The 13,116-nt window shown below is 46.3% G+C and overlaps 1 protein-coding gene across 3 annotated transcripts in view; it reads right to left on the reverse strand.

The window, feature by feature from the left end:
• Positions 1-2,004: 2,004 nt before the first annotated feature.
• Positions 2,005-13,116, reverse strand: part of LOC144043639 (axin-2-like) — a 188,185-nt gene continuing 177,073 nt past the window's right edge. The window contains exons 4-11 of one of the 3 annotated variants that reach the window (XM_077557499.1): positions 11,110-11,212; positions 9,393-9,509; positions 8,781-9,286; positions 7,852-8,025; positions 7,510-7,731; positions 7,303-7,434; positions 6,378-6,530; positions 2,005-3,141 (exon numbers count right to left, since the gene is read on the reverse strand). In XM_077557499.1, the coding sequence (XP_077413625.1) occupies positions 3,015-3,141; positions 6,378-6,530; positions 7,303-7,434; positions 7,510-7,731; positions 7,852-8,025; positions 8,781-9,286; positions 9,393-9,509; positions 11,110-11,212 (1,534 nt within the window). In that variant the 3' untranslated portion in view covers positions 2,005-3,014. Of the gene's footprint in view, positions 3,142-6,377; positions 6,531-7,302; positions 7,435-7,509; positions 7,732-7,851; positions 8,026-8,780; positions 9,287-9,368; positions 9,510-11,109; positions 11,213-13,116 lie in introns of all 3 variants that reach the window. The other 2 variants (XM_077557498.1, XM_077557497.1) reach the window with 2 other exon arrangements.

The raw sequence follows: 13,116 nt of genomic DNA on the forward strand, positions 1-13,116 counted from the left end.
TATTGGACATTTGAACTGTATGAGAAGTGTCATAAAGCTCCACCTCAACCGTGTGGTGTTATGTTGCCTCAACGACCAGTGACAATAGCTCAGATGCTTATGCATTTGATTACTTTTGAAACTTTGATTAAAGTAAAACTTGTACGACAAAACAACAAGACTACGTTGCTCATTTTTAAGGAAGCAACAGGCTGCTCATCTGACACCTTCCCTCACCTCGTAAACTACCAAATTCTCAAAAATTACTATATAATAACTTCTTGGAAAACGTTATTCACATGACATAACCTTGTCAGAGCTCACCTGCCTTTCTCGTTATTATTCTCACTTACCGTGGCAAGAAACTGCATGCGGTGCTCCAGACCGAGGGCAATTGATGATCATATGGTGTGTCTTCCTCTGCCAATATTCATCAGCGTTTCACCAGACCGTTTGCTTACTAGACCGAGTTTTGTAAGCTACTCCAGTGCAGGTCTACAATAATGTCCCTGACATCTTTAGTCTTACCCGTGGTGGTGAAGACAACTGTATAGATTGGAAGGACATTTTGACTCCAAGGACAGGTGTACGAGATAAATGCTATTAACTCATTCACTGCCATTGACGGCTATAGACGTCAAAAAATTCATTTGAACTATTTCTGTTAGTTATTAAAAAAAAATTCACACTTTTGTTAAGAGTATGAAAACCTAGAAAAAAATGTTTTGTGTACATTTAGAACAGATGTAAAATTTGTGATTAATCGTGAGTTAACTATTGAAGTCATGCAATTAATTACAATTTAAAAAAAATATTGCCAGACGCGATTTAAAAAAAGAAAGAAAAGATTATTAAAAACTAGAAGTGTCAGGCGATTATAATTTTTAATCTTAATTAGTTGCATGACTTCATTAGTTAACTCACGATTAATCACAAATGTTATATTTGTTCTAAATGTACAATAACAAAAATTCTAGGTTTCTTGTTGTAAAATAAAAATGTTGAACTAATCGAAATAGTTCAAATGAATTTTTGACATCTATAGCCGTCAACGGCAGTGAATGAGTTCAAATGGATGTATGGATAGATTACCGGTTTGCGATGTTGCATGCATCCTTTCAGTCAAAAATGGCGTTTTGCCACTTTGTGTGTGTGTCAATTCCAGACAGAAGATACAAATACACATTCATTTAAAATTTGACAAGCTATGGGTAGTTTTGCCTCAACTGCATAAAACAATATCACAAGGACATTATGCCATCATAAAGGACACTTTTGTATCTTGTCCTGTTCCAAGCGACTCCCACGTGGCGCTTTGCTATATTTGTACACACCAGGATGCGAGTGGGCGTGCATTTTAATCCGGCGCTAAAAATAAGACGGAAAAATTCCCTATTTACGTGTTTGCTAGCGACGACATCACAGTGCCGTTTTAAGCGGGCTATTTCTGAAATTAAAATTACATATTTGCAAGCCGCTGTAATTACATGTCTTCTGCTGAATGGATGCGGCGTGCCCGAGCCCCGAGACAGGAAGTCGGTATTAACCTAGTAACGCGTTGTTTGTTTACTGGGCGACGCCATGTTGTTTCGTTTCGTGACGTCACGTCCAATGTAGACAGCTTGTCCAAACTCAATGGATGAAAGTGGGAAAAAATAAAAAGATTGCCACAGGAGGCCAAACGGTTTAGCGTGTAAATAGCATGTTTTGCCTAACAGTCTCATTATCGCGCACTTTAAGATGCAGGCTTGGCTCGCACTTAAAAACACAGTCGGGCTCTGGCGGCCAAATTAATGCAATGCGCTTTAATTTCCAACAGGGAGTAAATTAAGAGCTGATAATGGATGCAAATCTGACGGAGATTTCTCCTGCGAGGATCCGGCAAGTTGCGCTCGCCGCAGCAGGGTGGATGCGGATTGAAGTTACCAACACACACACACACACACACGCATACATCCCAATTAAATCAAGTTCCATCCATACATAGGCTCCCCACCGCAATAAAACCATAGGAAGCCATTTTCTCATTTGAAAAATAGAACATTTTAATAAAGGCTACATCTCTTCATAATTACAATAATTAAAGTACCGAGCTCTATAGAACGCATAATTTACAGTTTTAAGTGATGCTGAGGAAGCCAAGTAAAATATTATAAAACATTAAAAGGTTGATGAAACGGGATACAGATAAAAAAAAAATGCATAAAAATATCTTTAGTTCATCATTTTTTAGGCCCCTTGTGAAAACCAAGGGAGTAACAGGACCCCTTAAAACGGGGTCAAACACGGCAAGAATCCATGTAGGCACAGCTGCTGTACTCCATACAAACATCATCATCATCATCATCATCATGCAGCTCTGAGTTGCACACAAATCAACTCGGGTCACACGCGCGCACACACAATAAGCACATTTGGGGAGCATGTCATAGAGCTTCTGTTGGTCAAAATTCTTCAGGATGTAAACACATGTCTTTTTTTGGGAGGGGGTGGGGGGGATGGCGAAGGCCATTTGTGCAACGCCTGCGCCACTCAAACAAAGGCACTGCGACAAGATGGATCAAGGCGAGTCCCAGACAGGACAATTCAATGTTGAAAGTGACTCTTGGAAGAAAATGAGAGAGAGGGGGCGGGGCAAATAGCACTGCAGTAGTAAATGTAGGATTGTTCCCCCATGAAACACCAGAGGTATTTGTCAAGTTTGCAGCCTAAAAAAACAATTTCCTTATAGAGGTGATGATCACAGAGAAACAAAAAAAAAGTGGGAGTAGTTTTCAGTTTTCCCGCCCATCACCAAACAGCATGTCCATGGAAGTGTCAGGTTGTGGGGTTGGGGTATCTTCAATAAATAGCAATAGAGATCTTTACACTACAATACAAGTGGCACAGAGGGCGCCGGCACAGTGGGGGATGGGACGGTCCAGTCCGGTCCGCTTGCTTGATGCGTGGTCGTTCCCCTTCAGAATCTGTCGACACATTTCTGGAGGGCTTTCGAGTCCACTCGAGACAACTGGCTCGATGGTCCTACGTTCGTCTCAGTCCATCCTCTCCACCTTGCCCAGGATCTTGCCCTCGTAGGTGGGCAGCACCGAGCCATCGTCCGACACTTCCTCAAACACGGCGCCGCACTCAAACTCGTCGCTGGCCTTCTTGAAATAGTACCTGTGACAAACACAACACATGACGTTAGGACACACAAGCACTTCTTCATGGCTTTAAGACAAATTGAACAAAAAACGGGGTACACGAGTTACCATCAGACTTATTGCTAACCCTAACCCGTTTTTCATTCCATTTTTTTTAACTGTATTTTTACTTCACTCCAATGTTAGCATAGGCTAACATAGCACAAGCAAATGTACACTTTTGTTTTCACTTTATAAATATTATAAATAATAATATACAATAATAATATAAAATGTTTTGGGTTATACAACAGTTCCGATGAAGCAATTTAATTGGACAACAGTAAATCCACGAGTGCGCTGTACACTAGGACAGAACTGACTTGGCCTCCAGTAATGGTTAGTGGTTAGCTAACATTATTGTGGGTTGTTCACAACTTTGTGTTGCTAAAATGGAATTATTTCCAGAAATTACATTTGATTTAAAGCATAAATGCTCATCAGATGAGGATGAAGGCAAGGGGGAAATGTCCAGGTGTGCTCGTGTGAAGAACAGACAGTGGGCCAACATGCTACTACGGCTAACAACATTTGGCTTCATTTTGCATTTCCCGCCTACCGTTTTTGTAATAATGGACTAAAAGTGGAGTGATGGTCTAGTGGAAATTAAACAGTAAAACAAGCTTAATTTCTTTCATTTTTTGTCCATGTTGTTTGTGCTGACACTTTGGCTAGTTAGCATGACATGCTAATGGCTAACTCCACGACTAATGCTGCTGTTTGCAGAACTATTTGTGTTGGCAGATTAAATAAACAAATCCTCATTTGTTGTCAATAAAAGATATCACACACAAGGTGGTACATTCTTTTGCCGTGTGACGTCATATTCTTGCACCACTGCACAAACTCGTCCATAACCCCAAAATGTCATACTGGTACCGTTGTTGTAAGCAGTGATATCCATTTTTGTCAGCCTCCAAACGACAAATCAAATCTCAGCTTCCCTACTTTGGATAGCAACCAGAGCGGAATGTTGCAGAAGGACACAATCTAAGTGGAATGGACTAAGATCGAGTCCTTTGAGAACTGCTGACTTTTGGGGGGGCCTTACAAGCTGAGGAGGATCATGGAGGAGTTCCCTGTCGGACGACACTGAACTTTCAAAGTGGAGTTGAGGGCGGGGCTGGTTGGTGTGTGCCATCATGACTTCAGTGGGCCGTTAATGATGCAACCCACCACCATCCTCATTTTTGAGGAAGAGAAAGCAGCAGGGGTGAGTTGCTAACGGGGGTCTCACTCAGAATGCAGCTATTAACTAAGTAATGGAAAATGCCTTGATTTGCACCATGTGTGTATGTGTGTGGGTTCGACTGGAATGTTTGTGCGCATTTTGTTTTTTAACGAGAACACGCAATTCTTATAAAAGTCTTGAGAAAAACATGGGAGAGGAAGGTGTGGGGGGGGGGTGTTTTGTGGGTGGGAGGTGGGCCCTACGCAGGCCAATGAGCACGCGGGTGGCCATTAATGAAAAGCAGCGACGTGGGAACGTACAGGAGGTGTTGACGTGTTGAGTACGCAAGACGAATGATCGTTACGAGCATCACTCTGACACAACAATGAATAAAGTGAACGTCTCTCAACCCTTTCATGACAAATCATCAAAAGGTCCTTTTAGCTGGGGAAGAAACAGCCAGAGTCTGAATTTCCACTGGAACATGTTTTATGTGGCTACATCTGCCCCCCCCCCCCTTTTTTTCTTTTCCTTCCCTCGCTCTCTCTGCTTGCGCTGACATCTGGCACCAATATCGTCTGGCAGGGCGCAGCATTACTGTTCTTTGTTGAACCGCTGCCATGCTGAAGAAATGACCCAACTGCACACATTCTCTGGCTGCTATTAAAGTGCCTGCCTGCCGCTTTTGGCCCCCCCTTGAAAAATGTGGACGGTATGACACAGGAAGTAGAGATAGCGAGCCAGAGGGAAAGGAAGAGCAGCGGAAGAAGTTGTGTGTGTGTGTGGGGGGTTGTATGGGGTACCCAACACACGTGAAAGTTGTGCTCGTCATTGTAAGTTCAAGATCACGTACATCGCTCCAATTATGTCTCACTTCTCTTAGAGGCCAGTGAGGCCTCATCTCACCCGGCCGATTTGGTGCCCCCCCCCCCCCAAAAAAAAAACAAAAAAAATAACTTGTGTAAACATTGTGAGTGTACTATGTGAGCACAAATGTGCACACATCACAGCCGAAAGGGGAGGAGGACTAGGGTGAGGGGGGGAGCCCCCCGCCCCCGATAGCATCAGCGAAGCATTTGCATGCTGGCCATTTGTGAGAGTCTTTGTTGGTTGAAATGAAAGCGGCCGGGGCTTCAAAGCGGCGTATTAAGTGTGCCTTAGCATGGAAATCAATACCAGATGGTACCCAAATCGCTGCAGTTCAAGCTCTCTCGCTAACCCCCAACACCATCCGCCCGCCCGCCCTCCCTCCCATGTCTTTCTCATTCCGCCTCCCAAAACACACGCGTGCGCGCACACGGGCATGAATCTGAACATTGTGGCAAAAACTGAATAACGTTGCACTCAATGCTCACAGGTGCTGATTCCCCAATGAGTCCAAACTGGATGATGTCACCAATATCCATGCTTTAGTCACTGAGAAATTGGCAAATATCTTTAAAAATGATACTTACACTAACCCTATCCCATCTCGCAATGCTGACTCAAGTTTTAAAATGACACCCACAGAATGTGTGCCAAAATGTTGGGTTCTTACTTGGCAAGCTTGGAGCATCTGTGAAAATGATGATGCGTTCAACGCATCAGTCAGATTGAGACACGCTACAACAGGTGAGCAGGATGGCAGACGCATCTCACTTCATCACAAGACTAATGCGACTTCCATTCTGCTGCTTACATGAAGAGGATACGCTAAATTAATTTTTGTTATTTCTAGCCACGCATCAAAGTCAAATGTTGGCCTGCCGGGGTTCAAGTTCCTCATATTGGTTGGGCATGTTGGCTTGTGAGTGTCAACACTTGAGCGCTTTGCCAGACCCCAAATCAGCTCACAGCCACAATGCTGACGAAGCTCTGCAGATGCGTGGAAATAATTCCATCCATACAACTTCTCAGAATGTTTGTAAATAGTAAGGGTCACGGTACTTGCGGGAATTGCCACAATCGACTACCGCTGACCTGAACTGACGCGAGGATGACTTGCATGTGACGTCATGGTTGAAACTCTTTTGACCGAATGCGCGCCAAGTAGCAGTACACACCTGTAGCTGCCCCTCTTGCGCAGCTGCTCCTTGAAGTGGCCCAGGGTGAGACTGTGGCTCTTCATGGTCCTCCGGTAAGGGATCTCCTCCCCGCAAAAGAAGTAAGTCACCACCGTCTCGCCACTCGTTAGGCTCTTCCGACACTCCGCAGTTCTGTGAGAGATCGGGAGGGAGACAAAAAGTGTGAGATGTCGTACAAAAAGAGTTTGCGTGTGTGCATCAGAGTTTTAGAATTTTCATTTTAGTTTTTATTTCGTTTTGAGTTTTGTTTTTTGAATTTAGTTAGTTTTTATTAGTTTTAGATATTTAATAAATGCTTAGTTTTAGTTAGTTTCAGTATTAGTTTTAGTGTATAATATTAAATATTAAAAAAACATCATGGGAGCGACGTCATCTGAAGGTGCATTTCTATTGGCTGCTGCTAGATGACATCACTTCTGTGTGACACTTCAAACGTCCTTATTCCGGATAATATAAAATTAAATCTACTTAAAACCACATTTAACATAAAATGTAGTTTCAGTTAGTTTTGTTTTTTAAGAAGCATTTTCGTTTTTATTTTATTTTGTTTTGTTGAATTTTAGTTTGACTTTTTTCGTTAGTTCACTAAAACAACCTTGGTGTGCATGAAGAGGGGGGGGGGGGGGGGGGGGGGGCTGCAGTGTTATCAATTCCCCTTCAGCTGAGTCCAACACTTTGTAGGCACGCTTCCGAGGAGCCGTCTCTTTGCTAAGCTCAGCTGGATCGGCCAACTGGCAACTGAATGAAGGACGGCCGGTCGAGATGATACAACGAAATGAAAGATGTGTCTCGCTCAGGTGGTGCGGGGAGACTTCACATTAGCCCGACATGTATCCTAAATAAGGGGTGGGGGGTTCGTGCGTGCACATGTATCATGGGGGGAGACAACAATAATGCAACATACTCGTCTGACAGGGGACAGATGCTGTTGTTGCTGCTGGTGGGGTTAGGATTGGCAGGAGACATAGGGGCGGACCCCCCACTCTGCACAGGCACAAGGTGGCTCTTGTCCCGCTGGAGACTGGACAGTGAATGCCTGCAGAGACCATCATCATCAGTAACAGAGTGACGACTTGAAAGATCAATTCAAGGCTTGGAAAGCAAATTGTACCTTTGCTTGGGGGTCTTGGTGGTGGAGACCTCCTCCAGTCGGCGGCACGCCTCCTCCAGCTGGGCCAACGTGTTGGGAGGGGGCAGGGGGGGCATGGCGGGGTCTTGGATGAAGGGCTGGGACGGCTGGTGGCTGCGGAGGTGAGCGCAGTTTCCGCCTCCGCCCCACGTGTGCGTCTGCGTTGAGGAGCCCCCGAAAGATTTTTTGGTGCTTTGGGTGCTGCTGCGAGGGAATGCCAAACAAATCAGTGAGGTGAGGACGCGACATGTCACATAACCACCCAAATGCCAACTGGTCTACTTTCCTATCCATTTTTTTTTTAACACCAACATGTAAGCTCACCTCGACTTGTGCTTTCCTTGTCGCTTGCTTTCAAGGATCCACTGCAAGACGTTCTGGGTGGGATCGGCCGTGTCGCTGGGCAGCTGGAGGGGCTCGCACTCCTCCGTGCACCTGTCGGCCACTCCCTCGTCAATTCCTGCGCGACACACGCGCCTAGACAGAGAGCTGGAACGCCTGCAAACCAAGTCAGTAACGTTCAAGTTCATGTGCAGAACCAGTCAAATCAACAAAGCGGTGGGGAAGGCCTGCTCTAGTTGGTCTAGACGTGGACATCCAAGCAACCATGAGAGGAGGACGAAAGACAAAACCAGAACCACATTGGACAACTCCCTCCAGCCTCCTTACAAAAATCTAATGCTCGTCTCTATTAGTGGCAAAAAATAAAAATAAAAATCCACTTCTTCCTTCAAAAAGTCCTCATCTAAAACCGTTTCTTTTTTTTCTTTTACTATACGAACAATTCCTTCCAGCCTCGCTACAAAAATGCACATCTCTATCTGCGATAAAATAAATAAATACATTTTTACCTTCAAAAAGTCCTTGTCTAAAACTTTTTTTTTTAACTCTATGGACAAAGCCTTCCAGCCTTGCTACAAAAATCAGATGCCCATCTCTATCTGCGGCACAAAAAAAAAAATCCACTTCTGCCTTCAAAAAGTCTTCGTCCCCAATTTTTATTTTTTACTATATTGACAATTCCTTCCAGGCTCGCTACAAAAAAAATCTGATGCCCGTTTCTACCTGTGGCAAAAACAAACAAACATCTACTTGAGCCATCAAAAAGTCGTCGCCTAAAACTTTTTTTTGGTTTTGTTACTATGTACTTTCTCACTTTGCCGTGTCCTACCCTCTGTGGATCACTAAATGATTATCTCCTCCTATCTTAAACAGAAAATCATAAGGTGGAGCTTTTTTTTTTGTAAACTGACCCCATGCTGGCGTCGGTGGAGACGGCGCCGCACATCTCTCGGCCCAGGCTTCGGCTGCGCTGGTAAGGCTGGCAGGGAAGACACTCGCCGGCGCCAGAACACAGAGTGCGCACTCGGAGGGCGGCCTCCCTCTCAAACTGCTCCTTGGTCTTGGGGCTGGCGTGATGGTGGATGTAGTGGTGGTGGATGTGCTTTGTGCTCTGCCTGTTCATGAGGGAGCCGCCGGGGCCCAGGGTGAGTGTGAAGGCGCCCTGGTCGGGCCCGGACAGGGATGCCTTGAGTCCTAACCCTGCCCGCGGGAAGGGCCGGTGATCTGGCGAGCTGGAGCGGGGCGAGTGCCAGATGACAGTGGGGGACTGGCAGCCGGGGGTCTTGAGGACGCGTGAGAGGTGCTCGTCCAGGATGGCCTGGGGGTCCTCCTCGGATGAGCCGGGGAGGAGGCTCAGTGGGTGTGGGGGGATCTGCTGAGCACTTCCCACAATCTCTGTGTCCTCTCTTTCTTCCTCCTAGTGACAAACGCAAATTCTCAATATTCAAATAAAACCCACTAAGGTGTACTTGACTCCAGTGAGACAGATGCACACAAACCTCCTGAATCTGCTGCAGCCTCACCTCCAGAGAGCTGAGGGTGTCCTGTTCCCTCTTCAGGCTCTCCAGGCGCGAGATGAGCTGAGCTGCAAACTTTGCCGGCTCCACCGGGACCCCTTCCTTGGGCGGACAGCGGGTGCGCTGCGGAGAGAAGCAAAAACCCGTTAGCTGGGCCTCCGTCACTCAAGGCTGTACCGAGCTGTCCTAAAAAGGTGTGGCTGCAGGGGGGGCATGTCACACTGAGCTGGTTCCCTCAGCCATCCTTAGCGGGGCTCTTTAAAGCCATCTCACATCAAAGTGTCCCCCCCGTCAAAAATCAAAAACGCAGTGAGAGGCAGGACGAGCTGATAGCGGTGTGTGTGCGCATTGGGCGGAGATAGAGGGGAAGCAGTCGCTTTAAATTTAGGAATAAAAAGGCACACATATCGACAGGGGGTCGAAGAGAACTCCAGGGAGGAAGGACGAGGGATTAAAAACAGGCCGAGATGCAAAGATGAGCGCAGGAGGGCAGAGAAAAGGAACGCCAAGAGAGCAAAGGAGGCACATAAAAGGTGCCACAAAAAAGGACGGAAGATCAGAAAGGTTGAGATAATGTATCCCCCCACCATCCCCTCCCCTGTCACACGCTGGGCAGCTTTGAGCTACTAAAGTGACAGAATACACACACACGCACACATACACACATGTGCTCATATTAAATTATTTGCATTTTTTGCACTGAGGCTTTCTTGATTTTTTTTGGTTGTTTTCTCCCGTCCCTTTGTAGTAGAGATGAAGGGAAGGCGGGAGAAAAAAGTGAGCAAAAGAAGCGTTCCGATGGAGCCCGAGGCTGCGTGCGGCACCCAGGGAATGGCAGCCATCGCCAAAAATCAGACGGGGAAACAACAACAAGGCGAAAAAAAAGTGGAAATAAAGCAAAGCGGGGCGCCGGAGTGGGAGACGACTTGCCAAAGCCAATCTGCAGATCTATTCCCCAAAAAATTGCTGCATGTCAAAACGGTGACGAAACTTGAGGTTACACCGAGTTTATTTTCAGAAGATACTCGCTTTCACACTTCTTCCAAAAAGCTCAAGTTAGCTTCCATTAGGAGCCTTAAGCTAGCAACTCCCCTTTGACCCACTGAAAGCTCACATGACATGCTCAAACTCTTCCCTTAGATCCCTCACCTCCGGGGGGGTTGCGCCGGAGAAAAGGGGGCCAGCTCTGTTGGAAGTTGTCACTTTCCTGCGCGCGTGCTCCATTCATCCTCGGATCAAAGCGCCGAGTGTGCGCGGGCGCGGGAACGCGTCTGACTATCTTTGTGTTTTTGTTGGGCTCATTTCAGAGCCCCCGGGATAAAGCGGCACAAGATCTTCCCTCATCTGGCTGGCTGCGTTCTCCATATTTGCATCACCAGTTAGGGAAGAAGAACCCCGGCGTGTTGTGAGCGCTGTGGCGATAAACAGCTTAGAGACCTCCTGCTCTCCCGCAGACTTCAAGGAACCCTAATGGGGGGTGGAGGTGACACCAAAGGTAGCGAGAGGGCCCGTGTGTGTGTGTGTGTGTGTGTGTGTGGGAGGCGAGGCCTTTGACGTTCCTCCTCAGATCTTTGCTGCCGTTGTTGGATTGCCGCGCACAACTATTCATAGAACCAAAAGACCCGCAACAGAGGGTGCTCTGGAAAGCTTGAAAAAGTCTCGCATGTGGCATGTGTGCAGTTAGTGCGTACGTGCGTGCGTTTGTGTGTGTTAATCTACTTACAGGGAAATCAGGCAGAGACACTTGGCTGTTCATCCGCACGTTCCGCTGCATCTCCCTCTGAAGCAGCTTCTTGGAGCTCAGTTTGTAAGGAGGGATGCCATCTCTGAAAAGGCATCAAACAGAGCGCCACAATAATTATTCATTGTCAGACAAATTCAAAGATCAAAACAGCCATCGAGGAAGATGCCGATTCTCATCTTTCAGGCTTAATAGGAGATTAAAAAAGTGATACTCGGGTGGAAACTGCTAAGCAATTCCTGTTTTGGTACAGAGTGAGTTCACTTCAATTAGCCATGGTGTCAATGTGAACACTGATTTGGCTCATGTTTCCACTTGAGTGAATGTAGGCAGGATGGTTTCGGCATCGCCGTTAATAGGGTGACATCGTAGCACAGCAACGCAGTTTAACCCGATACTCAACTAAGCGGAAAATGGTGGAGGACGAAACAGCGTAATAAGCAACCTGGAGTCCTCTCTCCTGTTTGTCTTCCTCCAGTTCTGTTGTCGTATAAAAGTGACACTGCAGTATGTTACGCTCCACTCTTTAGGTGTACCACTGATGCTTTTTCTATTTATTTTGATACCAAAATGGAGTGTGTTGCTCCGCTGCAACCAGCCAAAGCCGTTTTGATTCATGGTAGGATAGTCTGTGATTGGACTGCAACGATATACCAAAGTTGGACTTGATTCATGTCGAATTCTCACCTACAGTATGATAATCAATTACATGTTATAGAAATCAATAGCTAGAATAAGGGTTATTTGTAGTACAAGCTATGTTTCCTCTTTCTTTCTGCTTAGCTAAATTAAACTAGCGTTAGAAAAAGTTTTGCTCACTCCAGTCAGATGCTCATCACCGGGAAAACAAAAAGTCACATGACACACAGTTGCAGGGGAAATTTATCTTCAAACGCATCTGTATTTGAAACTGTATCTGGATTGGAGCACTAATGCTGGAAGTTGGAAGGCGCATCTTGTGGTTCTGCCATTTCAAATGTTACAAGTTCATGCCTTAAGAGTATCATGATTTGGATTATAGGCTAAGTCAACATGACACCCATGAGGAGTTGAGCTACAATCTATCAGATTTGTGCTCTGGCACAACTCCCCATTATTCGGATCGATAAAAATCTGGCACTGACAACTGGATTAAATAGAAAAGGTAAGTGATTAACTACAGTGTTGGAGCTGGCTTTAAAGAGGTCCTACCCTAGATAAAGATTTGCAGTTCAGGCTCAGGCAGACATGCCTTTTCCATTTCCCTTTTCCAATCCAAGAACACTGATCGCATCCCGTTGTCGGTTTGCACCCCAGATGTGAGCACGTTGCTCATCCGCGGGGCCGCCTGGCTAAACGGCCGGCATGGAACGGCCTCGCTGGAGCTTCAAACATCCTGGCACTTGACAGAGCCAAAGAGTGTCTTTTCTGGGCGCCGTTTCCTGGTGACCGAGCCTAAGTGAGCAGCACTTTTCTACTTTTGCTTTGAAATGCCACAGTCATGCGCATAAGCGCGGTCGCCCCCACCGCCGCTCCCCCCCCTCCCTCCCCAATCTTCATTTGGCAAGCGCTGCCTCTGATCTCCGCACATCAAAAGGCTGGTTTGTAAGATAAGGTAATGTTTGAAGTCTGCGCGCAGCTGCATTCCCCAGCGTCCAAGCAAATCCATAAATAAGATATAAGCAAAAATTCCCCCTCCGCCGCTCTCTTTCTCTTCCCACCCAACTGCGTCCTCTCTTGCTGTTTTTCCCTCCCGCTTCTTTTCTATTCACTTCTTTATCCGTGCACGAGATTCGCATGTTTACGGGCCCATTAAACCGACGTTCTGATCGGGAATTGGAACAAATGTGATGAAGGGGGGCGGGGGCGTGTCACTGTACAGAGCAAAGTACAGACAAATAGAAAATAGGCTAACGGTGTCTTTGAAGCAGATACGCGACTGTACATAAAGAGAGGTGCGCACTTGATTGCGGGGCCCAACATGAGTGTCTCCAGCTTGATGCTACTCTG

This window comes from Vanacampus margaritifer, chromosome 2, assembly GCF_051991255.1.
Source record: "Vanacampus margaritifer isolate UIUO_Vmar chromosome 2, RoL_Vmar_1.0, whole genome shotgun sequence".
NCBI classification, from domain to species: Eukaryota; Metazoa; Chordata; class Actinopteri; order Syngnathiformes; family Syngnathidae; genus Vanacampus; species Vanacampus margaritifer.